A 27,310-nucleotide genomic window follows, 5' to 3' on the forward strand; every position below is an offset into this window, starting at 1 on the left:
GTATATTTTAATTAAAGTTTTAAAAAGTTTAGGGAGAATCTGCGTTCATGTTGAAGCTCCCTCCGTGCCTTTTACTACAGCTGGTTGCTCCAACACAGCTGGAAGGCCTCTGGTTGGCTCTCCAGCTTCAATAGCCCGCCTGCCACACTTAATTGGACAGACAACCTGTCTCTTTGCCAATTAAGGGGGTATTCCATCAATATCCCAATGAGTGGCTGAATTCCCCCACCGCCGGGTTTGGGACCCGGAAACAGTCTCGGTCCAGATTCCCCCTCCCCACCCAAAGCTAAAGTTCAGCTCCTGTCCTGTACAGAATTGTCTGACCTCAACTGAGGTGGAGGGTGGGGGCAGGGTAGTTCATTTCAGTGCTCCTTGGCTAGGGGTAGAGGAGAGTTTAGCCAATGCTCCTGCTCCTGTTCACTGAATAGAAAGTTTGCATTGTCAGTGGAGGACAGCATCAAAGTCAGTTCTGCAGAATAACCGCAGGTTTGCAATATGCAGGCTTGACCCTGAAAAATGCCAAAGTACTTACCAGAGTAAGTCTAGTGCTGGTGGAAACATATCCCAGCACCAACCTTTCTCCAACAGAACCTTCCAAAGATGTGGCCTCCACCATCTAGAAGGACAAGGGCAGCAGACACATGGGCACACCACCACCTGCAAGTTCCCTTCCAAGTCACTCACCATCCTGATTTGGAAATATATCAGCCATTCATGCACTGTCGCTTTATTTACCACCCAGTTGTAAGTTTGATAATAAATATGAGGAGAGTTTGACCACAAATATGTTCATACTTTCTTTTGAAGTCATTAGATTGGCTGGGTCAAAATCCTGGAACTCCCTCCCTAACAGCATTGTGGGTGTACCTACGCCACATGGACTGCAGCAGTTCAAGAAGACAGCTCACCACCACCTTCTCAAGGGAAATTAAGGATAGGCAATAAATGCTGGCCCAGCCAGCAAAGCCCACATCCTGTGAACGGATAACAAAGTACTTCAGGAGAGAATTGCGGGTTGTGAATGAGAGAGAAGTGGTTACCACACACTGTTCCTTGGCTGCATTTTGTTAAATACACAGCAATAATGACCACTAATTTGGAGAAGGAACGAGAGATATGACTCAAACACTCGTCCTGTTGGCTCACACTGCTCAATATTGAAGGACAATCGGAAATGCATTATGTGAAACTTTTCTCTCTTGAACATTGTTTTCTTTTCCTTTAAAAACAGTTTGTACTGGCATCTGAAACTCTACAGATGATGGCAGTGTCTAAAAATACCACAGATTTGGCATCCGTACTCCTCTCCTGGGCACCACAGAAACAGTCTGCATCCACATCACAGTCCAAAGCTAATACTGGTCACAGTCCTCTGAGGCAAATCAGATACATTCATTAAAGCCACCGTGCATCAAACCCAAGGGCTACAGAAGGGGCATTGCTGCTATTATAATCCCAATGAGGTGTAAAACAGGTTTGTATGTTCAGTGGATACAAAGATTTTATAGTCTTCAGTCTAGTTTGTTCACTATAAAATTGTTAAAAGTAGTTCTCCCACTTCTTTTAGTTTCCATAGGACATTTTGCACTAGAGAGAGTCCAGTGAAAGTTCATTCCTTGGAGTGTGCAAGAATGAGAGATGAGCTAATTGAAACAGAAAATTCTGAAGGGGCTTGACAAGATTGATGCGAAGAAAATGTGGTTTGAAGAGTAACTAACCTGGCTCCCCAAAGCTTGTCCACCATCTACAAGACACAAGTCAGGTGTGAGATGGAATACTCTGGCCTAGGCTGGATGAATGCGGCTCCAACACTCAAGAGGCTCGACACCATCCTGGACAAAGCAGCCCATTTGACTGGCTCCCCATTCACCACCTTAAACATTTAGTCCCTCCACCATCGATGCATAGTAGCAGCAGTGTGTGTACCATCTACAAGATGCACTGCAGCAATTCACCAAGGCTCCTTCGACAGGACCTTCCAAACCCGCGACCCCTACCATCTAGAAGGACAAGGGCAGCAGATACATGGGAACACCATCACCTGCAAGTTCCCCTTCAAATCACACTCATTACCCTGACTTCGAAATATATGGCCGTTCCTTCACTGTCGCTTTGTCAAAATCCTGGAACTCCATCCCTAACAGCACTGTGGATGTACCTACACCACATGGACCGCAGCGGTTCAAGAAGGCAGCTCACCACCACCTTCTCAAGGGCAATGAGGGATGGGCAATAAATGCTGGTCTAGCCAGCGATGTCTGAATCCCTTGAACAAATAAAGAAATGGCCATATAGTCACTTGAGCCTGCTCTGCCATTCAACAAGGACTCATCTTCTACCTCAACTGCACCTTCCCTGCACTATCCCCACATCTCTTAATTCCCATAGCACCTAAAAATCTATTGATCTCTGAGTTGAGAAGAGGTTGAGGTGACTGGGCCTTTATTCGCTAGAGCTTACAAGAATCAGAGGGATCTCATTGAAGGACACATGTCAAGAAGATACAATCATTTTCATAATGTGATTGGAATTTATTGTAATATAGAGTAATCGTGGGGTCTGTGTGTGTGTGTGTGTGTGTGTGTGGGACTTAATTGAATTAAAGGCAGCTGGTCTGAAGGCTTTGATGTAACAGAAGAGAAGCTAGGTTTAAAATGTTAAGTAGGTAAACATGGGGGGAGTTTTAGGATGTAAACTGTAAAGGGAACAATTGCATTTTTAACTAAACCAGAGTAGATTGAATTCAAAAGAGGGAGTGAAATATTACACCTAGTCAGGAAAAGTTAAGAAACTGTGGGCAGAATTTTAACCCTGTTGGGTGGGGGGGGGAGGGGGGAGTTGATGGGCTGGTGCGTGTGGGTGCACTTCCGATCGGCGCCCCCAATTGGAGGCGTGACGCCATTTTATGTGGGTGGGCCAATTAAGGCCCACCCAGTGTGATGTCCGCATGGAAGCGCTAAGCACTCCCTGTGCAGGCGGGGGAAACCCTAAAATCGAGAGTCCGCTTTTTCGCGCATGCGCACATCTCCCTGAGGCTAAGTGCTGCCTCCGAGAGATCGGCTTTACTTTCAACAATATTAAAATTAGAAAAAAAAAATTCCCTTACATGTTCCCTCATGTGGCAATGTCACATGTGTTGGGACATGTTCATAATTTCCTAAACAACTTTATTAAAATTTTTAAAACCCTACATGAAACCTCATCCCACCGGTAGATGAGGTTTCATGTTTTTTCTAGTTCCCACCAGGGCTCCTGACCTCAATTGGCCATTGACAGGTTGGCGGGCGCGCAGCTGCTTTTGCTGCACTCCCTCCTTCCTGAAAATTTAAATCGGGCGCGGTGACATTGGGAGTTCCCCCTGACATCCTGGCGCGTTATTTTCCGCGTTGCCGAGTGGGCCCCGTCCCCGCTTGCTGATGGTAAAATCCTGCCCAGTGTATTTACTTTTCCCAAAGATCATTGGTAAAATTGGTACTATGATAGATTTTATTATTTGAGGGGTAAAAGTCCAAAAACATAGTGAAACAAAAGGAATTTGCATTCAAAGGGGAAAATATGTATAAAGGAGAAAAGGCTGTGTGTAAGGGCAGGCATTTTAAGATCTAAAACAAGTGTGAAAATGCCTCTAGCATCTAAGCCTCAAGCTACTGTCTACAAAGAACTAAAGGTAAGGAAACTCACTTTGAATTGGATTGTTCAGGATATCATGTTTCTTTGCCTGGGTCTTTTAAAATCTATGGGCAGAATTTTCTGCCTGTCAGGTGGGCGGGCCTGACCCAACCTCCGGCAGGTGTGGAGCCGATCCCCGCCAGAGAAACGTGCCCCGTCGCCATTTTATATGGGCGGGCCAATTGAGGTCTGCCCAGCGTGACGTGCGGCGGGAAGTGCTATGCGCTTCCTGTGCGGGCAGGGGTGGGCGGGGGGGATCAGATTCCCCAAAAGCGAGAGTGTGGTCTTTCGCACGTGAAAGAGGGCACATCCCCCTGAGGCTAAGTGCAGCCTCAGGGAGATCGCTGACAGTTCTAAAAACATTAAAAATAGAAAAAAAAAATCCTTAACATGTCCTTCTCATGTGACAATGTCACATGAGGTGGGAGATGTTCATAAATTACACTAAAAATTGATTAAACTGTTTAAATCCCTACATGAAACCTTGTCCCGCCGCTGGATGAGGTTTCATGTTTTTTCTATTCCCCGCTGGGGCTCCTGGCCAACCCACCAATCTTAAGGTTGGACTGGCAGGTCCTTTAATTGTTTTAATGATCTTGTCAATGGCCTCAATTGAGCTGATTTTGCTGCGCCCCCACCTTCCTGAAAATTTAAATGGGGCGGGATGATGTGGGGGGTCCCGCCTCGCATAATCCAGCGTCATTGTACGCATCAGCGAGCGGGCCCCGCCCCCTGCTCACTGACAGTAAAATTCAGCCCAATGTGTCGTAATGTTGCCTTAACAAAAGTGTAACCGGGAGTCAGATTAACTAGGGGATTTGGAAGTTATCATCGTAGTAATTTGTAGATCTGTGTGTACTTAAAATCATTTCTTCTATTCATAAAGGTTTAATTCGGTTTTATAAGAAACCTATAAGACTCGGTGGTCTTATTACTACTGAATTCAAAGCACGCATCTTGAAATTTATACAGATTGCAAAACAGTTGTTTTCAAGTTTCAAGTTTCCCTTTGGGGTCTGAGCAGCTCAGCATTTACCATCAGCTGTGCCACAACATATGAAATTCTTACAGGACTCGACAGGGTAGATGCAGGAAGAGTGTTTCCCCTGGCTGGGGTGATCTAGAACCAGGAGACACAGTCTCAAAATAAGAGATAGGCCATTTAGGACTGAGACGAGGAGGAATTTCTTCATTCAGAGGGTGGTGAATCTTTGGAGTTCTCTACCCCAGAGAGCTGTGGAGGCTCAGTCATTGAGTATGTTCAAGACAGTGATCAATAGATTTCTAGATATTAAAGATATCAAGGGGTACGAGGATAGTGTGGGGAAATGGCATTGAGGCAGATGATCAGCCATGATCTAGTTGAATGGCAGAGCAGGCCTGAGGGGCCGAATGGCCTATTCCTGCCCCTATTTCCTACGTTCCTATGAGTGCAATCAACGATTGAGCTTCCATCTTTTCACAACTCACAATGTGTAGTCACTATTCTTTCTAGACAAACATGGCAGTCAATTTTCACACAGCAAGCTCCCACACACAGCGGTGAGGTAAATTATGAGTTCCTCTGTTTTGGAGGCTGTTGAATGAGGGATAAATGTTGGCCAGGACGTTGGGAAGACTCTCCTGCTCTATTCTGAATGATGCCATGGGATCTTTTACATCTACTTGAGAAGCGGTTGAGGTTCTGGTTTCAACATCTTATCTTAAAGACAATAACTCTGATAGTGCAGCACTCCCTTAGCAATGCGCTGAAGTTTCAGCCTAGATTATGTGCTCAAATTCTAGAGTAGGGTTTGAACTCACAGCCTTCTGGCTTAGAGGTGTCAATGTTGACCCTAAGCAAACACTTTAGAGTGGACTGTGCTATTAACTACATAGACAAACGTTTACGATGTTGCTAAAAACAAAAAACTACGGATGCTGGAAATCCAAATCAAAAACAGAATTACCTGGAAAAACTCAGCAGGTCTGGCAGCATCGGCGGAGAAGAAAAGAGTTGATGTTTCGAGTCCTGAGGACTCGAAACGTCAACTCTTTTCTTCTCCGCCGATGCTGCCAGACCTGCTGAGTTTTTCCAGGTAATTCTGTTTTTGTTTATGGTGTTGCCATGTCCCACAAACTATGTTTTTTGCTTGATGAAGCAGTCCTCCAGAATAAAAACACATGGAATCATGCAATACTACAACACAGGAGGACATTCAGCCCACTGATTCTGTGCCAGCCTTTTCATAGAGTAATCCAGTTAGTTCCATTCCCCAGCTTTTCCCCATATTCCTGCAACTTTTTTTTCCACAATTATTTATCCAATTCTCCTTTGTATTTTACTATTTACTATTAACCACTTGCTGCACAACAAGTTTTTTCCATGTTTTTTTGAACAAATCACTTGAAATCTAAGCCCGATGATTATCGATCTACCAGCCACTGGGAGCAGTTTCCCTTTATTGGCCTCATCTAAACCCTTCATTATTCTAAACACCTCTTTGGTGTTTAATTCTCCTCTTAGCCTTCTCTGCTTTCTGGGGAACCCATAACAACAAGCCTTCCTTTTGATTCAGTCTCCTTTTGCTGACCAACTTTTTTTGTTCATTGGATCTGGATAATACGCAGAGGCTGTCTCTGTGACAGAAACCACGCACGCAAAAAAGCAGTGGACAAAAATGAGATATGTGAGCTGCAGAACTGATAGCAACTGGGCTATGAGACAAAGCAGCTACTGTCAGCTTTGACTCTGCCCCATCAGCTCACCAACCTCATCCACTAGCACAGAGCCGGGTAATGTCTGGCACCTTGTGGAGGCAGGGGGCCAACTTTTCAAACAATGGCTTCAGTAATACTCCTGAAAACACATGGCGTTCCTACCCGCCCCCCCCACCTCCCCCAACCCAACCCAGCTCCACAAAATGCTTATCCCTCGAAACCTTCAGTCCATCTAGAAATAAACTCAATTCAACAGACATGCACAATTTCTCTTTCGGTTTTCATTGTCCAAACTGATTTGTAGCAGTAATCTTTTCTGAGTTCAGCAGCTGTACAATGCGCAAAGTTGGAAGTGACACAGGAACTGCAATTTCTGATATCGTAAACAAGTGACTGCTCATGTGGTCAGACAGGCAACTTACGTCACTTTGCTCTTCATTCAGTATTCACTGGTTGAATTGCAATTTAACAGTTTATGCTGATGATAACATTGGGTGCAATTGGATAGCCAGTTAAACTGACAGAGCCTGTATCCTTCGCTACCTCCAGGTTTGATTATTCCAATGCATGCTATGCGCTCCTCCCACTTTCCACTCTCCGTAAACTTGAGGTCATTCAGACTCAGCTGTCAATGACCTAATTCATGCCAAGTCCCATTCACCTCTCATCCCTGTGCCTGGATGAGTGCAGCTCCAACAACTCTCAAGAAGCTCGACACCATCCAGGACAAATCAGCCCCGCTTGATTGGCACCACATCCACAAACATTCACTCCCTCCACCACCGACGCACAGTAGCAGCAGTGTGTACCATCTACAAGATGCACTGCAGGAATTCACCAAGGCTCCTTAGACAGCACCTTCCAAACCCACAACCACTGCCACTTAGAATGACAAGGGCAGCAGAACACCACCACTTGGAAGTTCCCCTCCAAGTCACTCATCATCCTGACTTGGAAATATATCGGCCGATCCTTCATTGTCACTGGGTTAAAATCCTGGAACTCCCTCCCTAACAGCGCTGTGGGTGTACCCACACCACACGGACTGCAGCGGTTCAAGAGGGCAGCTCACCGCCACCTTCTCAAGGGCAATTAGGGATGGGCAATAAATGCTGGGCCCAGCCAGCGACCCCCACATCCCGTAAATGAATTTTTAAAAATCTCCCGCTTAAGCAATGCCGTGATTTTGAAATTCCCATTCCTGTTTTCAAATCCCTCTGTGACCTCACCCCTCCCTGTCTCTGTAATCAGCTCCAGCCCACAACACTCTGAGATATCTGTGCTCCTCTAATTCTGGCCTCTTGAGCATCCTCAAGTTTAATCACTTAACCATTGGTGGCTGTGCCTACAGATGCCTGGGCCCTAAGCTCTGGAATTCCCTCCCTAAAACTCCTCAATTCTGTCTCTCTCTCTCTCCTTGTTTAAGATGCTCCTTAAAACCGACCAAGTTATTGATCAAATGTCCTCATATTTCCTTATGTGGTTGGTATCAGATTTTGTTTTGTGAAATGCTGTGGGACATTTTACTATGTTATGTAGGCTCTGTATAAATATAAGTTGTCATTATTGCACCAAAGGCAATGGAGAAATAATATTTAACCCTTAAACTGCTGCTGCCTGATTTCTAATGTGCACTGGAACAGATTTCAGTCAATCTATAAATGCTGTAAATGCCATTTCACCACACCCATCAAAGATATTCTCCTGATGTCGTTATTAGCATTTACCTACTGTGTTCCATTCATTATTTGCCAAGTGACCCTGGTAATTTATTTTAAGATTCTCATGGAATTTACTCCCAGCAGGAAGTCAGGTTACCCCGGGTTACTTTGCCCAAAATGACCATTTTTCAAGTGCAGGCCTTGAAATGTAATGTGTGCACTGAAACACACATCACCCCCCACCCAACCCGCACCCCCCCCCACCCCCCCCCACCTCCCCCCACCCGCACCTCCCCACCCCCGAAGCACCAACACCAGCCAGAAATGGAGAAAATAGGAGGATTTTGAGGAGGTTTGTTTTAAAAAGGGGGAGACAGAGAGATTTAGGAAGGGAATTCTAGAAGGTATGCACTGAATCAGCAAATCCATGAGTTGTCCAAATCCAATTTACTGTTGTCCTGTTAGATTGCTTCTCTTAGGTGCAGAACAAAAGGAAAATCTGAGGAACGTTTGTTGACAATTTACTGCTACATATTGCCCAGGAGTTACCTGACACCTGGGACAACTGTCCTTCTCTCATGGCTTGTGTGGCTGGGTGGGAGGGGGAGTGGGAGGAGGGGTTACAAACTGGAGAAAAACGTTAAGGGCTAATTTATCCTGAATAAAACTGTGCGCACTCAGGAGCACATAAGAAATAGGAGCTGGAGTCAGTCATTTGGCCCCTTGAGCCTGCTCCGCCATTCAACAAAGTCATGGCTGATCTTCTATCTCAACTCCACCTTCCTGCACTATCCAAATATCCCTTAAATATTTTAGAACTCAAAAATCTATTGATCTTGGTCTTGAATATGCTCAACAACTGAGCATTGATGAGGCGCTCTCAGGTAGAGGATTCTGAAGATTAACAACCCTCTGGTTGAAGAAATTCCTCCTCATCTCAGTCCTAAATGGCCAACCCCTTATTCTGAGATAGTGACCCCATGTTCTAGATTCCGGAGCCAAGGGAAACATTTTCTCAGCATCTATACTGTCAAGGTCCTTAAGAATTTTATATATTTTAATGAGATCACTTCTCATTCTTCTAAACTCTAAGGAATATAGGTCTAGTCTACTCGATCACTTCTCATAGGAGAATTCCCTCATCCCAGGAACCAGTCTAGTAAATCTTTATTGTACTTCCCCTAGACCAAGTGGCTAAACATGTGTAATCCCTAAATACTCAGAATGACTATTGCTTGACATCTTTAGTGGGAACTCTGTTACTCTCTAAGACACTGCAGCCTTTCTCAGTGAACCAGAGCCATGTTTTCTCAGTTATTTCCCTTGTCCTGTTAACGATATATCAGGTTCTGATAAAACACCATCACTAATCAGATCCACTCCTTTTCAGGAACTAACTCTCTTAATCATGGTTTACAAGGCAAAGTGTGAACAAACCCCAAATGGATGTTTTCAATCCTCTCCAACTTCTGGGATGCTTGGAGAAAAATGATGTCTTTCACGACAGAACCGAATTAATCAAACACAGCAAAAAAAAAACTCTGGACAGCTCAGGATGTTGACCTGAAAAGGGAAATGGCCTCAGGAATATTTTTCTCTGGAAATGTTGCCTTGTATTTAGACGATGAAACAATTTTCCTGTCTATATAAGCAGCTGTATTGCTCCCAGTGGCTGTGCCACAAGAGGGTTGACTTCAGATCTTCCAGTAAATGATGTTATTTGCTGTTGGCTAACTGAAAATACTTGTTAAGTCGCTTTAGAGAGACTGTTATTTTTACCTCAATTTGCCTGCAGTTTGGGACAGTGCCACAATGTTTCAGCTTCATAGTCATTGAGGTAGAACAGTTACCAGTGCACAAAACAATGGGCCTTTTTCAGGTCTGCTGAATTTTCTATCCCACCCATGGTGGGTCCTGCCTGGAAATCCCAGCCTCAGTTTATGTTCATCTGACTGTCTGGAAAAATGTTGGCATGGGGAAGTGGATCTCCGGAGAGAGAGAACCGGATAAAGTACCTGTGAGATAATCAGGTAATTCTGACTTTAGGAGTTAGTATAGAGCGGGCGATATATCACTTCAGTCGCTTGCTATATCTCTCTCGTCATTTTTATGAGGTTAGTGCTGGGGATCGGGGGGTGGGGGTGTGTGGAATGAGGCAGTTCAAGTGGCCACTCTGATCAAGGGCTGTGGTTGGGTTGAAACAGAGGGAGGCCTTAGGCCTGTGCAGGCAACACAAGAGCCAGGGTCAACAGAAACATCGGAGCTCATCAGGGCGACAGCAACAGTTGGGGTTGATTGACACAGAGATAGTGAGCAACAGGATTTACAACTTTGTCCATACGTAATGGACATTGGGAATGTTTAGGTCAAGCAGATTTTGGCCCTGACCCTGTCAGGAAGGAATTGTTCAAGGAGTGGTTGAGTCAAGAGCTGGATTTTGCCCACAGGCCTTTGAACTCTGCCATCAGGCCCAAAAGGGGGTCAAAAGTCCCACAATTAATATTGTGGAACAGTCATTCACCTCTGATCTTCCCTAAATTGGCTAATTAGTGGCCAGAGGGCAGGCTCACTGTCCAATTAACGATGGTAGGGTGGGCTCACAAAGCTGGCTGATTTTGATTAATGCCAAAGCTGCGATAGAGGAAGAAACAAGATCAGAGAGATTCAAACATGGAATCGAAGGAAAGGTGGGCACAGATCTGAGAGGTAGCAATACATTCATGCACTTAGAATGGGAAAGGAATGTTTGAGATGGGGTTGGTAGTTAGGGAGAACAGAAGGGTGATAGGTGTAGCTGTAGGGCTCCAACATCTTCTGCTCCTGGGATGTCCGCAATCTGAGCAAGGTCCTAACGGTAAGACCCAACTTCTGCACATCACACTCGTTCAGACGTGTTCTGTGCCGGCGCGCTTGCTTGCCGGCGTAACGGTAAATCGGGCGTGGGTGGGACGTTTCCGGTCAGGCCTTACTTTGCATCCCATTAGCGGGATGCAAAGTGGGTTCACGCTGGCCTCCAGCGGGATTGGCGTTCTGCCATAGCGGACACCATCAGATGATCCCGCTCTGCTTTCACGCCGGCGTGAAACCGATTTCTGGCCTTCTTGCCATATGGCCCCCCATGAGGTCCGACACCACTGGGGCTGGAAAATTCTGGCCTTGTAAAACTTTCCTAAGATACTTTAAAATCAAGAGGCGGAAAGGAAGGAGGAACCTAAAACAATTACCGTCACGAGGGAAAAGGCACTGGGAAAACTATTAGGCCTAAAGGCTGACAAGTCTCCAGGACGTGATGGCCTGCATCCCCTAGGGAATAATAGAGGCATTGGTTATAATATTCCAAAATTCCTCAGATTCTGTAAGGGTCCCAGTGGATTAGAAAATAGCTAATACAACACCTTTACTCAAGAAAGGAGGGAGACAGAAAGGAGGAAACTACAGGCCAGTTAGCTTGACATCTGTCTTGGGAAATTGCTAAAATCCATTATTAAGGAGATTATAGCAGGATACTTAGAAAATCATAATGGGGATCTGGCAGAGTCAACATGGTTTTGTGAAATCATGTTTAACTAAATTATTCGAGTTCTTTGAGGAAGTAACAAGCAAGGTGGATAAAGGGGAACCTGTAGATGTGCTGTACTTATATTTCCAGAAGGCGTTTTGCCAAGGTGCTACATCAAAGGTTACTACACAAAATAAGAGCTCATGATGTTGGAGGCAACATGTTAGCATGGATAAAGGATTGGTTAGCTAACTGGAAGCAAAGAGCAGGGATAAATGGGTCTTTTTTTGAGTTGGCAAGCTATAACAAGTGGAGTGCCACAGGGCTCAGTGCTCGGGCCTCAACTATTTATAGTCTATATTAATGATTTAGATGAAGGGGCCAAATGCATAGTAGTTAAAGTTGTTGGTGACACCATGATACGTTGGAAAGTGAGTTGTCAAGAGGAGGTAAAGAGTCCACAAAGGGAGTGGGCAAAAATTTGGCAGATGAAGTAGAATGTGAGAAAATGTGAATTGTCTGCTTTGGCAGGAAGAATAGAAAAACAGCATATTACTTAAATAGAGAGAGATTGCAGAACTCGGTGGTACAGAGGGATCGGGGTGTCTTGGTACACGAATCACATGAAGTTATTATGCAAGTGCAGCAAGTGCTTAGGAAGGCAAATAGAATGTTGGCATTTATTGCAAGGGGAATGGAATATAAGAATGGGGAAGTTTTACTGCAGCTGTACAGGGCCTTGGTGAGACCACATCTGGAGTACTGTGCGCAGTTTTAGTCTCCTTATTTGAAAAAGGGCATAATTGAATAGGAAGCAATTCAGAGAAGGCTCACCTGACTCATTCCCAGAATGAAGGGCTTATCTTATAAAGATAGGTTGGACAGGGTTGGGCGTTTAGCCATTGGAGGTTAGAAGAATTGAAACATATAGGTTCTGAGGGGACTTGATAGGGTGAATACCGGGAGGATCTTTCGTCTTGTCATGGAGACTAGAACTAGGAGACGCAGCTTAAGAATAAGAGGTCTCCCTTTTAAGAGGGAGGTGAGGAGTATTTTTTTTCCCTTAGCAGGTCATTAGTCTGTAGAATACTCTTCCTAAGAAAGCAATGGAGGCTGGGTCACTGAATTTATTCAAGGCCGAGTTAGAAGGTTTTTGATCTACAAGGGAGTCAAGGGTTATGGGCAGCAGGCAAGAAGGTGGAGTTGAGACCACAGTCATGATCTTATCGAATGGTGGAACAGGCTTGAAGGGCCGAAGGGCTTATTCCTACACCTGAGTCCTATGTTGCTATGTGGAAAGATGGAAGGGTGTTCAAGTGGAGCATAAATACCAGCATGCACTGGTGAATGGCCACCGAGTGACCTTTTACTGCGCTGTAGATTCTGTGTAATTAGGTTTACCTCCCCCTTGGGCATGATCTTCTGTTCATCCAGTTTAAAGGAGGTGCCTATCCTACGGCGGACAGTGGGCAACTGCTCCCCTGGGTCCAAAGGATATTCTTTTGGTAACTTTCCTGTAAGCTCCTGCAAACACAATAAAAGGACATAAAAATATAGAAGAAACACGGAAAGATTTACGGCACACAGGAGCACATTTTGCCTGTGTCTCTGCTCTGGCTGAAAAAAAACGAGTCGAATCCCACGTTCCAGCTCCTGGTCAGTAGACTGCCCCAGATTGAGGCTGCTCAGGTTTTAGGAACAAGTGTGAGTGTTGAGAGTTCGCGGCTGAGAGCTGCATCTAGCGGCACATCTTTCTGATTGTCTTACTAATGGTGCAAACCCTCATTAAGTTAATGCAGGAGTGCTGTCGCAGTGAAGAGTTTGGCAAAATACTAGCTTAAGATGGAAAAAGCAATTTGGCTCAAATAATAAGCCAATCGATTTTTATTTTGCCTGTCCTCACATCCAAATCCCCTGACCTTTCACCCTATCTGTCTATCTCCACTTCAGAAATGTTCCTCTACAGGAACAGAAGTGAAAGCATCCTTTGCGCAAGATCCCCAAAGCCAAGCTTACTGCCTCTCTCAGACATAGTTTCTTCAGCTCCTCCAATCGTACTCGAAGAGTCTCCTCCAGAGCATCCTGGCGAGATTTCAGGGCAGCCAACATATCCTTCTTGGCAGACTGAGAACTGTCTGACTCCTGGGACCCTGTGAACAAAGAAATGCTTCACTAAAGACAACTAACAACGGACACGTCAAGAGAGATAAGACACTTCTTAAATTAATTAATGTGACAAATGAAGCATTTTCTTTAAGAGCAAATTACTCTATTATCGAAACAAAAAAAAAGATAAGATAGTGAGAGGGATTACATTTATGGATGATTATCTCTTGTATTAATGATATTGTGAAATGAATAAGTGAAGGATTCAAGGTTTTAAGCATGTCGCTGGATCCTACATCTAAAGGCGTTTTAGGCCACACCCATTCTGTCAGATAAATGCTTTGTGAATCTTTTCAATTTTACTGAGACTTCTTTTCTTGGTCTTCCTCTGCTGGAATTTGGTTTCATAGGCACTGGGCAGTGTCCAAATCTTGTCCAAATGCCTGGCCTTCATTCCTAAACTGAGCACCAGTGGACAACTGATCATTGAGACATCCTCTTCAAGTAAACCCCATCCTCATAAAGAGATGGCATGGTGGAGGGGTGAGGGTCACTAATTAGCAATCATGACTAGATAATTCTGGCTGATCTCCACCACCCACTTCCCCATCCTGTTTAACCCCTGAGGACCAAAGCCAATTGTAGAACACAAGAAACACAATCAGGAGGGCCCTTGGAACCCTCTCCGTCATTCATTAAGATCATGGCTGGTCTACTAACTCAACTCCACCTTCCCACACAATCCCAATATTCCTTAATTCCCTTTGTGCCCAAACATCTCTCCATTCCTGTCTTGAATATACTCAATGAACATGCGAACATACGAATTAGGAGCAGGAGTAGGTCACTTGGCCCCTCGAACCTGCTCCGCCATTCAATAAGATTATGAATGTAACCTCAAGCCCACATTCTTGCCCACCCCCTATAACCTTTCACCCCCTTGTTAATCAAGAAGCCATCCAGCTCTGCCTTAAAAATAGTCAAAGACTCTGCTTCCACCACCTTTTGAGGAAGAGAGTTCCAAAGACTCACTACCCTCTGAGTGAAAACATTCGTTCTCATCTCCGTGCTAAATGGTTGATGCCTTATCCTAAAATTATGACCCCTCAATCTCGACTCTCCAGTCAAGGGGAAACAGTATCCACACTGTCGCTCCCTTCATAAAATGTGTATGTTTCAATCATATTACCTCTCATTCATCTGAACTCCAGAGGAGTGTAGACTCATTGTGCTCAATTTCTCAGCATGGATAGCCCTCTCATCATAGGAATCAATCTAGTGAACCTTCATGCACCTTCCCCAAGGTAAGTATATCTCTCCTTAGATAAGAGGAGTGAGACTGCACACAGTACTTCTGCTGTGGTCTCACTGTGTAATAGCAGCAGAGCAATTCCTCACTCCTCACCAACTCACTTGCAGTAAAGGCTAACAGCATTTGCCTTCCTAACTGCTTGCTGTGCCTTTCTGCGATTTGTGTAAATGGCCCAATTCCTCTGAATGCCATTCCGAAGTACCCTTCTCCTACCCTTGCAGCAGTCCGTGTTTGACAAAGCTGCACCGTCCCGGGATCTTGCCGCTCCATATGATTTCATTCCAGAGTAAGCAATATGTCAAACGACTGAGATATCACAGCAGCTGTAAATTTGAATTTTTATACAGAATGACTCAACTCCAAACCAGGTATTTGCTAATCATGGGCAATGTGAGCTTGGTACTGAAGACAAAGGGCTCTTGTCTTTTTGAAATTCAGTTTTAAACCACTGGCGAGGCAGAGTTCCCACTAGGTTATGCTAATAATATCAGCGCAATCAGGGCAGAACTGACATAACTACAGCACTAGATCAGGTAGTTTTAATTAAGCGTAGCCGAACTACTCCAAAACCACTTTTTACACTGGTTTCCGATTCAATTTTGCCAGTATCAGGCCCCGCCCACAAAACTGGCCACGCCCCCAGGTCACAATAGCGAAAATCTGTGATTACATACCAGCATAGGAAATAGGAATGTATGAAATGATTGTGCAGGTTCTTTGAATTGCATCCAACTTCTGAGGTGCTCAAGCGCTAGTCAGCATTGTCAAAGTCCTTTCATATCAAAAAATACTTAATTTATGAAAAAACTGACCGATGAGACTTTTAGGTGACCAGGTATAGTTTTATTAAGTCATTTGCAGTGATTTTAGCTAGGCACAGTGGGTAAACAGGACACCCTGTTAAAATGCTTATTTTTGCTGATAAATCCATTTTCAGCCGTTGAAACCGCACCAGGTTACCACTGGCGAATACATAAAGGGTCAATTTTTCTGAAACCATTATATTCCATTGCTGCCCGATGACACTGGGTCATAGAATGTTCTCTACTTGTGATTTTTCAAATGCGTTTCAGTTGAAACTTTGTAATGTAACCTAACCAGTGAAATTTCCAGTGCATTTCATGCACAATTTCCTGATTTTGCACTCCAAGTGGGAGCTCCACCTCGGGACTTTTTAAAGCTATGTGTCATTAGGATAGCCAAGTCACTTTACTTCCCCCCACCCCCCCTCCAACCACATTTCCTGTTGTTGCAAAACGCAGAAAAATGCAAAGGGCAGCACCTGGCCTGTCAGCAAGGATGTTAGGATCAGAAGGAAATGGTGAGCACACTGAGAGAACAATGGCAATCGAACTTTGGCGATGTACTGCTCAAGCAATGTTAAAGCAATGCACGATGGAAGCCTAGTTCAAAAGCTAATCTATTAAACTAACAGCTTCTAATTCCACCCCCCACCACCCCAGCAATTCAACAAACCTTTCTTACTGGCCTTCTTACATGCTATGCGGAAGAAATAAAAGATTAAACCTGAAACTACCGAAAACTTGGAACAGTACACCGTTCAGTTCAGCACTAAATCGCACAAACAAATCTTTAACAGGACGAGAAACTTATAACAGTTTCAGTAAACGGCCTCATTGGATCAGACTCAAAATCAACCATGAAATGAAGGTGCTCACTTTAAACATCAATTCTAACAGCTGTGAAACGAACACTGTGAAACTGCATTCCACTTTACCAGTCAGCTGCGTTTCCCAATTTGTTTAGAATGAATGTTCTGATGGGTTTCTCCATGACTGGAAGGTGCTCACTGACTGAGCTGGAAAGCAGAGCCTTCTGTGGTCTGTCAGAAACAAGCTGAAACCTTCACTAGTTCAGCCATCAAATCCAGATGTGGTATCGAACTGTTCCCTCTGTTACCCTGTCCATAGTGAACAGGGCCACAGGCCAAGTGCTGGAAAATGGGATTAGAATCGATAGATGCTTGATGGCCGGCACGGACACAATGGGCCGAAGGGCCTGTTTCTGTGCTGTATAACGCTATGACCCGTTTATTATAATCTGACCTCTTTCAACGCAATACTTCCTGCCTGCTTTAGCCAGTTGCTCCCTTCCGTCATATCCGTGTTTTATTTACCTTTGACAAATATTTATCCAAGTTAAAAACTTGAAGGCAAGGGCCAGGATTTTCGCAATGATGGAGGGCCGCTCCGTTGTTGCGAAAATGGTGCAAGAGGCCTGAATCCGGAAGTACCATCCCTGAACACGGCACCAACCATGTTTGCGGGAGTGGGAATGGGGTTGGGTTGGGATTCAAGCATGCACATTCCACCGAGACAGCTGCCCATAGAAATCAGCAACTGCTTCCACTCATGCGTGATCTTGGCGTGTGTGTGTGCTGTCTGAAACCCGTTGTGTGCGCATTAGACCTGGTAGGAGCTGGTCTGGACTTTGTGGATTCATTTGGATAGCCACGGTACCCCTTTGGAGCGGTAAGGTAACCCTTCGGATATGGTCCGAGGACACCGTTGGGGGAGGTCAGAAGCCCTTTGGAGTTTCTAAAAGTAGGTGTGGGTCTGTGAATGAAGTGCATAAACTCATTGGAACTGTGAAGCTCATTGGAACTGTCAAAAATCAACTGTCAAAAGTATCAAGATGAACTGTCAAGAGGAGAGGTCAAAAATGTCAAGATGAATTGTCAAAAGAAGCTTTCAAGGTGTTTAAAATTCCTGCCCTTTAACTTTTTGAAAAAACCGTCCAGAGTGTTAAAAAAATAAATGCTTGCTATTTCCCTCTGTTTGTTGACATGAACCTTGGGGTTACCATTATTGGATTAGTGCTGGATGATGGATTTCACAATCATCCATTATCACAGTAGAGTACCTGCCATTTCGCAATTTGAGCGACAACTCCAAGTGGTTATGGACTTTTTGAAGTGAGACGATGAATTCCAATGCTTGTTTTTTAAAGGATTATGCAATTGAATGAAATGTTTGTTGCTATGGGGATTATGTATTTGAAGGAATGTAAATATAGTAAGTAGGTTTTTATGAATGAGAGTGTTTTTTTTAAAAGTCTGCTTGGAACTTTATCTAATCTCAGCATGGTCTGTCCATAGTGGATACCGGGTGAGTTGTCATATAGATGTAAAGGCAAAGAGTGGTGGATGGGGGCATGGATTGACATGAGTTGGCACTACGTTGGCATAGGGGTTATGAAGGGCAATGTGAGGGTGAGGGCACAGGTTGGCATGGAGGGGATAAGTGGCCATGGGGTGGGCAGAGGGGCATAGTTTGTCATGGAGGGTATGAAGTACCATGGGGGGGGCGGTGGATGGGGGGTATAGGTTAGCATGGATGGGGCATGGGGAATTTGTGGGGTGGGAGGGAGTGTGAGGGATGAGGGCTGTTTTATGCTTTCCTGTGTTTTTAAAAAAACTTTGACACAGCATCAGAACACAAAGGCAGGCCTTCTGCCCAGCCTGCCTCCACACCCAGCGTCCTCTGCACTTGTTCCAGGGTTCCTGGCCCGACTCCCAGGAAACACCGCCACCCTGCAACAAAAATCCGACCTTCCGGGCCACTTTCTCCTGGGTCGGGTTTGTGGAACTGGGACAATCCAAGCCTGGGCCTCCATACGTCTTTTATAGAGATTATACTCACCTGAGCGAGTGTTGCAACGTTGAATTTTCCAGAGATTTTTCACTCTTTACAAGGCCCCCAGGTTCAAAATGCCACTCCACGCCTTCAGCACAAAATCAAGGCTGATACTCCAGTGCAGTACGGAGGGAGTGCTGCACTGCTGGAGGTGCCATCTTTTGGATGAGATATTAAATCAAGCTTGCTCGGCTGGATGTAGAAGATCTCATGGTGCTATTTGGAGTGATCCCAGTGGCTTGGCCAATATTTATCCAACAATCAGCATCACAAAACAGATTATCTGCTCGTTATTGCCTTGTTGTTTGTGGGAGCTGAGCGCACATTTGCTGCTGTGTTTCCTACATTACAACAGAGACTACCCTTTTAAAAAAAGGACTTCACTGACTGCAGAGCTCTTTCCGACATCCGGTGGTTGTGAAAAGCGCTATATAAATGCAAGATTGTCTTTCCATCAACAAATTTATCAAACGCAAGAACATCCCCAAATTTAAAATCTATCCTTAAAAGCACAAGCAACAAGTTTATAATAAAATGTAATAATTTATAGGAACACACATACTCAACAACTTATTCTGTTATAGTTAACAGGAAGAAAAAAAACACGATGGTCTTAAGGGCCTGACTAAGTTAATTAATGAAAAGGATACAAACCTACTATTCTCAAATCTGTCAGCAGCATGGCTCAGGGAATGTGTGTGTGAAACAAACACTATAAAACTGCATTCCAACTGTTTTGGCAGTTCTATTCTCCCATCTGGTTATAATGAGTGTTGCAACACGTTAACACAGTCAATCACACATCTGTATAAAACATTAGTGATACTTGGTAACAGCCAGTATAACAACAGCATCTGTGTACTATCCTCCTTAGGTCATTAAACTTCATTGTTAGTTGAGGTTTTTTTACCTTACACTTCCAGTGCTCAGTTCCAGTTTGTGACACCAGTCCGGGGTTAATTATGTCAATTTCAGTCTGCAATGGCTTTCAAGATGATAAAGTGGCATCCAACAAAATCCAGCGATGTCCTTTAACAAATGCCATTGCTACGCAGGCATAAACACTGATACCTCATTGGCATGAAGCCAATCCTTAAACCACTTTTACTGTACTGGAAGAAATATTCCTATGTAGTTAACTCTTAGGGTTGCAGGCTCTCAGTCCACTCTTCCCCAATTCCTCTTGTCTCCTGTTATGGTAGCTTTTTATATTAGAGGTAAAACATCAGGATATTCTTTCATATGAGGGTGCTTTAAAAATTCAAGTTGTTATTACTGATGGTCATGATGAAGTGCTGCACTCAAGTGAAGTAAAAATGCAGATGAGGACAGAGGGCGTGCAAAGGGACAAAGGAGAGATAAAAGATTCATTTGTGAGTAAACACTCATTAAGAGAATAAAATAAGTCACTTTATCTAGTTATAATGAGATCCCTAACTGTGCCCTTTAACTGTTAATAGTTAACTTTGGGGGGGGGGGGGAAAGCCCATTAAATACTCAGCTGTGATGTTAAATAAACCTATTAGATTCCTTAAAGCAAAGGCTTTATTAGTTAATTTAAAATGAGTGGCTTAGTCCCTCCATTAGGTTGTGGACAGAACATATTACGTATTTTTATGGTAGTCCCACAATCCAGCTTTAATCTCTACATTCACAGTTTTGCTTTAAGAAGTTCCAACATTTCCATTTCAGGTCAAACCTCAATTCAAATTTAATGAAGTAAAAGTCCGATTGAATACAGGTGAGAAATGTCACAAAACAGACCAATGAGAGAGCAAAGAAGGACTTGCATTTCAATAGCGCCTTTCAAAGCCACAAGATATCCCAAAGCACTTTACAGCCAATGAAGCACTCTTGAAGTTTGGTCATGGTTGACTGAAACACAGCAGCCAATTTGTGCATAGCAAGCTCCCATGAGCAGCAAAGCAAGAATGACCAATCTGTTTTGGTGATGTTGATTGATAAATATTGGCCAGAGTATTGGGGAGAACTCCCTTACTCTTTTTTGAAATGTTGCCTAGGAGCTGTTACGTCTACCCAAGAGGGCAGATGGGGCATCAGTTGAATGTCGGATCTAAAAAACGGCACCTCTGACAGTTCAGCGCTCCCTCAGTACTGCCCTGCAGCGTCAGCCTAGATTTTTACAGTCAAGTTCAAAAGTGGGAATTGAACCCACAACTTTCTGACTTCAAGCAAAGTACAGGTGACATTGGGAGGGGGAACAAGTCAGATCAAATTAGCAATTTTTTGAGCTGCAAAAAAAGGAGACATTGACCGGAACTTTCCAACCCCTCGTGCTGGTGGGATGTTCCGGTCTCACCGATGTGAATGGAGATTTCAATGGCTCACCAGCTCCGCCTCGGGGGAACCCACCACAGGGGAACCCACCACGGGGGAACCCACCATGGGGGAACCCACCCAGGGGGACAGGGAGGCCTGGAAAATCCCAGCCATTTTCTCTTTTTTCAGAAATACTCAAGTTCTGTGCTGCCAAAGGACCACAGCAATTTTTATTGGAACACCGCTTTACATTCAGCTATAATCTGATGCATAAGTTACAGAAGGTGCTTGAGAAAAGGTACCACCCCTGCTTAAACAGCTCCTGCCCTGACAAACACTCCAAAAGTCACCAACCAAAGGAAGTGAGTTCAGGTAACCAGAGCAAACCACTAAGGCGTGAACTTATGACCTTCCCGTTTGGAGCCAAGGACTCACTCAACTGTCTGAGCTACCTGGCTCCCGGTTATGTTAAATTAGCTGGTAATGAAAAACAGATTGTTAAAAATAACAGCTTGGGCTATCTACGCTTTAAAAGAGATTCAGTAGGCTGATTCCTGGGATGAAGGGGTTGACTTATCAAGAACGGCTAAACAGGTTAGGCCTTTAATCATTAGAGTTTAGAAGAATGAGGGGTGATCTTATTGAAACGTACAAGGTTCTGAGGGGGCTTGACAGGGTAGATGTTGAGAAAATGTTTCCACTAGTGGGGGAATCTCAAACTTGGAGACATAGTTACAGAATAAGGGGACACTCATTTAAATCTGAGATGTGAAGGAATTTCTTCTCTCTGAGGTAGTGAATGTCTGGAATTCTCTACCCTGGAGAGTTGCTGAGGCTAGATCCCTGAAAGAGGAGGTGGATAGATTTTTAAAATATTGGGGAGTTGAGGGCTATGAGGAGCTGGCACGAAAGAGGATTTGAGGCCTGGGGTAGATCAGCCATGGTCTCACTGAATGGCGGGGCAGGCTTGAGGGGCCGAATGGACTACTCCTGCTCCTATTTCTTATATTTGTTCTTATATAATCCTATCAGGATGCTGATGTATTGTGACAATCCACAGACTAAAACAAATATCTTGTAATTCCACCATATACAATTCTGAAAATCTATTGAGGAAATCTATTAATAACTGCTAGCACTTCCTCCTGAGTTATTCACCGGGTTATTTTTCATAATATTCGATTATGCATAAAAGATAAAAAGAAAGTCTCTGGATGTTGGACTGAAGTTTACAGATTTTGTGTGGGTGATATGTTAAATGAGGCTAAAGTAATTGTTTGAGTATCGATGAGTGCAGTAGGTCCCATCGTGAGTCATTAACAGGATTAGGGGACGGTAAGGGATCTTTTAGGATATTTTATCCTCATTTTAGAAAGATATGGGGCAATATTATTGTGCATTATTGTTTAGATGTGCTTGGCTTCTTGGTTTCCCTTCACCAACAAGGCGGCTGGCGCATATCTGGTATTGAATGAGGACACACAAGACCCCCACACCATATTGGACCCTGAGGCCAATGTTATGCCTGTTTACCAAATGTGGAATAATCCAAATACAAAGCCATAGTATCCTTCAGACAACCACGAGGAGCCCCAGGAGGATCCTAGAATGTCTGAAAAATGGAATAGTGTCACTACTGAGCAGCGTTGCTCTTCTGCTCCTTTCAATCTTGATGGTTTCTAAACAATAATTAGAAAGCAATCCCCCAAAATGTTAACAAGATCTCTACAAACACATGCACAAAATCATGTTCCTCCCGCTTGTTGAACTTGCTAGCAAAGAATAAAAAATAATCTGAGACGTTCCATGCTAAAGACGTGGAATTAAATGTGGACAGTGCCTTGTGTACACGGGTTTTATACGGCTTACCAAGGCAGCCCCTTGAATTACCCCCACAAGCCACTCAATTGTCAGAGCTAGCAGAACACAGCCGTGCTTATAAAACACAGACACCTGCGTTCAGCCTATCCTCTGCCCTTCACCTCCTCTTATCTGTGTGAGCTACCTACATCCGCTGCGGCTCAATGCCATTGTGTTCAGCCACAATCCCTGAAAGCAGAACAATCAGCTCAAAAACAAAAAACAATTTCTTCAAAAAAAATCAGTCCTCCCCTTTTAATATTACGGCTCTTGATCTTTATCAGCCCATTCAATGACCAGGATACTTCTGGATTTAAAAAAAAAATACTTCAACAATGTTCTGGCACCGAACGCAGGCTTCATTCTCTTCCCCGAAGGCAGGCACACACTGTTATTACAGGCACATGGGATCTGCACACATCCACACTCTCAGGCCTGCCATTGTCTGTCTATGCTAAGTTCTAGTGATTCGATTCCGCGAGAGGATCTACTCTTCCTCCCCCCTGACTTCTCAGAGTAAAACCTTCGTTGCACTGAAAATGGGATTTGGCCACACGAGTCTCAGTTGCGTTTTTCTGACGGTCCTTGTGAAACCTCCATGGGTTAGTTCAAATTTACTGAGGTTTTCATATTATTAAAATTCCTGAACTCAATTATTCTGCAGCTCTTGGAAGGTTACAGCCCAGAAGGAGGCCATCCGGCCCATCGTAAGTAGGTAGGAAAGTATATTGTGAAGAGGACAAAGTGACATAGGTAAGTTGGGTGAGTGGGCAAAGATCTGGCAAACGGAGTATGCTGTGGGAAAATGTGAAATTGTCCATTTTGGCATGAAGAATAATAAAGAAGCATATTATCTAAATGGTAGAGAGGTTGCAGAGCTCTGAGTTTCAGAGGGATCTGGGTGACCTAGTGCATGAATCACAAAAGGCTAGTATGCAGGTACAGCAAGTAATTAGGAAAGCTAAAAGAATATTATTGTTTATTGCAAAGGGAATTGATTACAAAAGTAAGGAGGTTATGTTTCAGTTATACAGGACACTGATGAGACCACATCTGGAGTACTGTGTACAGTATTGGTCTCCCTATTTAAGGAAGGATGTAAATGTATTGGAAGCCGTTCAGAGAAGGTTTACCGGACTAATACTGGGAATGGGCAGGTTGTCCTATGAGGAAAGGTTGGACAGGTTAGGCTTGTATCCGCTGGAGTTTTGAAGGGTAAGAGGAGATTTGATTGAAACCCTTAAGACCCTGAGGGGTCTTGACAGGGTGGATGTGGAGAGGATGTTTCCTCTTGTGGGAGAATCTAGGACTAGGGGTCACTGTTTAAAAATAAGGGGTCGCCCATTTAAGACAGAGATGAGGAGAAATTTGTTTCTCTCAGACGGTTGTGAGTCTTTGGAACTCCCTTCCTCAAAAGGCGGTGGAAGCAGAGTCTTTCAATATTTTTAAGACAGAGGTAGACAGATTCTTGATGACCAAGGGGATGAAAGGTTATCAGGGTTAGGCAGGAATGTGGAGTGGAGGTTACATTCAGATCAGCCATGATCTTATTGGATGGCAGAGAGGCAGAGAGGATTGTGAAATAGGATGAATGGGCTTTCTGTTGGGTTCCTGACCTCTCAGCGATTTCACGCTGGGATGGGTGAGGCCTTGGACAGGCCTCCTGTTCTTGCCCCAGTTGGAGCCTTTATGTGGTCAAGTATTGGCCATTTAACGGCCATTTCCCACCCAGCCTCAATTTTCGGGCTGGTGGGAGGATTTCTCGGGTGTGGGGGAACCCGTAAATGATTGGGTTTAGAGCTCGGGTGGGGATGGTGCCTCCATCAGAAGCTTGCCTCTAACTTCAGGTGCACCCACCCCCCTCTGCTTAAGGTCTGGTGGCCGCTGGACCTCCCTCCACCTGCCCACCTCTTCCCTGACACTCCAATTACCCCACTACGCAACCCCCAGGCCTCTCTACCTTCCCTGCCCTAAGACCCCAAAAACTCACCTTTCCGTCCAGTCCTGGGATTTAGGATCTGTCAACTTCATGAAGTTCCTCTTCTGTCCACTGCAGCCTCTGTTGCTGCAGGGGATAGAGAGTTTCTGGTCAATCTGATTGGTAGGCAGCTCTCTAAGACAGAACTACCTCCGAGTGGGGGGGGTGGAAGTCCTGCCTGTAGCCAACTAACACTCATTCGAGCGTGAAATCGTGGTGGGACAGACAGTGTTGGCGGGGATGTGTTCCCCACTCACCCTTCTAATGGTGGGGCAGGAAACCGTGCTATCCTTGCGCAGAAACACAGCAAAATGGCTGACTCTTAAACATCCTCTGAAATGGGAGAGTGGTGGAGGCAGGTTGCCTCACATCCTTTAATAAATACCTGGATGAGCACTTGGCACGTCATAACATTCAAAGCTATGGGCCAAGTGCTGGTAAATGGGAATAGGTAGGTAGATCAGGTGTTTCTCATGTGTCGGTGCAGACTCGATGGGCTGAAGGGCCTCTTCTGCACTGTGATTCTGTGATTCTGTGAATGGCCAAGCAAGACACTCAGCTGTTTCAAACTGCTAAGAAGTCAATAAAGAATGAAACTAGATGGACCACCCGGCATTGACCTAGGCATTGGAAATGACAACAGCAAACTCAGCCCTCTTGACCCTGCAAAGCCATCCTTATCTTGGGGCTTGTGCCAAAATTGGGAGAGCTGTCTCACAGTCCAGTCAAGCAACAGCTTGACATCGTCATCCTCATGGAATCAGGGAGTTACCCTAGAATCCTCAACGTCCACTCTGGACGATCATGGTATCAGGTCAAACATAGGCAAGGAAATCTCCTGCTGAATACCATGTACTGCCCTCCGTCAGCTGATTAATCAATACTCCTCCATGTTGAACACCACTTGGAGGAAGCACTGAGGGTGGCAAGGGCACAAAATGTACTCTGGGTGGGGACTTCAATGTCCATCACCAAGAGTGGCTCGGTAACAGCACTACTGATTGAGCTGGCCAAGTCCTAAAGCACATAGCTGCTAGACTGGGTCTGTGTCGGGTGGTGAGGGAACCAACATGAGGAAAAAACATATTTCACCTCATCCTCAACAACCTGCCTGCCGCAGATGCATCTGTATACGACAGTATCGGTAGGAGTGACCACTGCACAGTCATTGTGGAGATGAAGTCCTGTCTTTGTAATGAGGATACCCTCCATTGTGTTGTGTGGCACTACCATCGTGCTAAATGGGATAGATTTCGAGCAGATCTAGCAACTCAAGACTTAGGCATCCATGAGACGCTGTGGACCATCAGCAGCAGCAGAATTGTACTCAACCACAATCTATAACCTCATGGCATGACATAACCCCCACTCTACCATTACCATCAAGCCAGGGGTTCAACTGTGATCCAATGAAGAGTGCAGGAGGGCATGCCAGGAGCAGCACTCAACATACCTAAAAATGAGGTGCCAACCTGGTGAAGTTACAACACAGGGCTATTTACCAAGCAGCATATGCAGCAAGCAACAGACATAACTAAGTGATTCCTCAACCATCGGATCAGATATAAACTCTGCAGTCCTGCCACATCCAGTCATGAATGGTGGTGGACTATTAAACAACTCACTGGAGGAGGAGGCTCTACAAATATCCCCATCCTCAATGATGGGGGAGCCCAGCACATCCATGCACCAAGGCTCCTTCGACAGCACCTTCCAAACCCATGACCACTACCATCTAGGACAAGGGCACTACCATCTAGGACAAGGGCAGCAGATAGATGGGAACACCACCACCTGGAAGTTCCCCTCCAAGTCACTGACCATCCTGACTTGGAAATATATCGCTGTTCCTTCACTGTCACTGGGTCAAAATCCTGGAACTCCCTCCCTAACAGCACTGTGGGTGTACCTACACCACATGGACTGCAGTGATTCAAGAAGGCAGCTCAGTGCCACCTTCTCAAGGGCAACTAGGGATGGGAAATAAATGCTGGCCTACTCACTGAGTAAAAAAAAAGACCCTGGTGAATTTGCCGTCGGGGAAGCGACTCTACCTGAGCAGATGCGACCTACTTGTGACTCCAGTTCCACATTACGTGATTCATCTTAGTGCACTCTGAACGACCTTCACAAGCAATTCAATTGTCAAGCAATTGCTTCATGAAGGTGGTCCATCACAACCTGCCAAAGACAACTAGGGATGGACAATCCTGGAAGAAAATACAAAAGAAAATTTCGTAGAGAGTTACAAGGCAAACCCGCACACATAAATGAGTTGCAGGAGACCTGGATAAGCTTCACTGTGTTTTAATACATGGCTCAGGTATTCAGCAAAAATCAGATAATGGCACAAGAGGCGATACGGCTCACTGCATCCACGCTGGCTCTCTCTCAATTCCACTCCCCTAATCCTGCTAGTTTATTTCCCATAAGTACCCGTTCAATTGTCTTTTGAAATCATTGATCATCTTCAATTCCACCATCCTCGTGGGAAGTGAGTTTTCGATCATTGCCACTCACTGTGTAAAAAAGTGTATCCTCACAACTTCCCTGTATCTCTTGCCCAAAACTTTAAATCTGTGCCCCCTA

At 44.7% G+C, this 27,310-nt stretch overlaps 1 protein-coding gene across 3 annotated transcripts in view; it reads right to left on the minus strand.

The window, feature by feature from the left end:
- The window catches only part of frmd4a (FERM domain containing 4A), a 559,644-nt gene that overhangs the window by 36,369 nt on the left and 495,965 nt on the right, over positions 1–27,310 (minus strand). For all 3 annotated transcript variants that reach the window (XM_041203005.1, XM_041203004.1, XM_041203006.1), the window contains 2 exons: positions 13,546–13,679; positions 12,931–13,053 (listed from right to left, as the gene is read on the minus strand). In XM_041203005.1, the coding sequence (XP_041058939.1) occupies positions 12,931–13,053; positions 13,546–13,679 (257 nt within the window). The remainder of the gene's footprint in view (positions 1–12,930; positions 13,054–13,545; positions 13,680–27,310) is intronic.

The sequence above is a fragment of the Carcharodon carcharias genome, chromosome 13 (genome assembly GCF_017639515.1).
Source record: "Carcharodon carcharias isolate sCarCar2 chromosome 13, sCarCar2.pri, whole genome shotgun sequence".
Lineage (NCBI taxonomy): Eukaryota > Metazoa > Chordata > Chondrichthyes > Lamniformes > Lamnidae > Carcharodon > Carcharodon carcharias.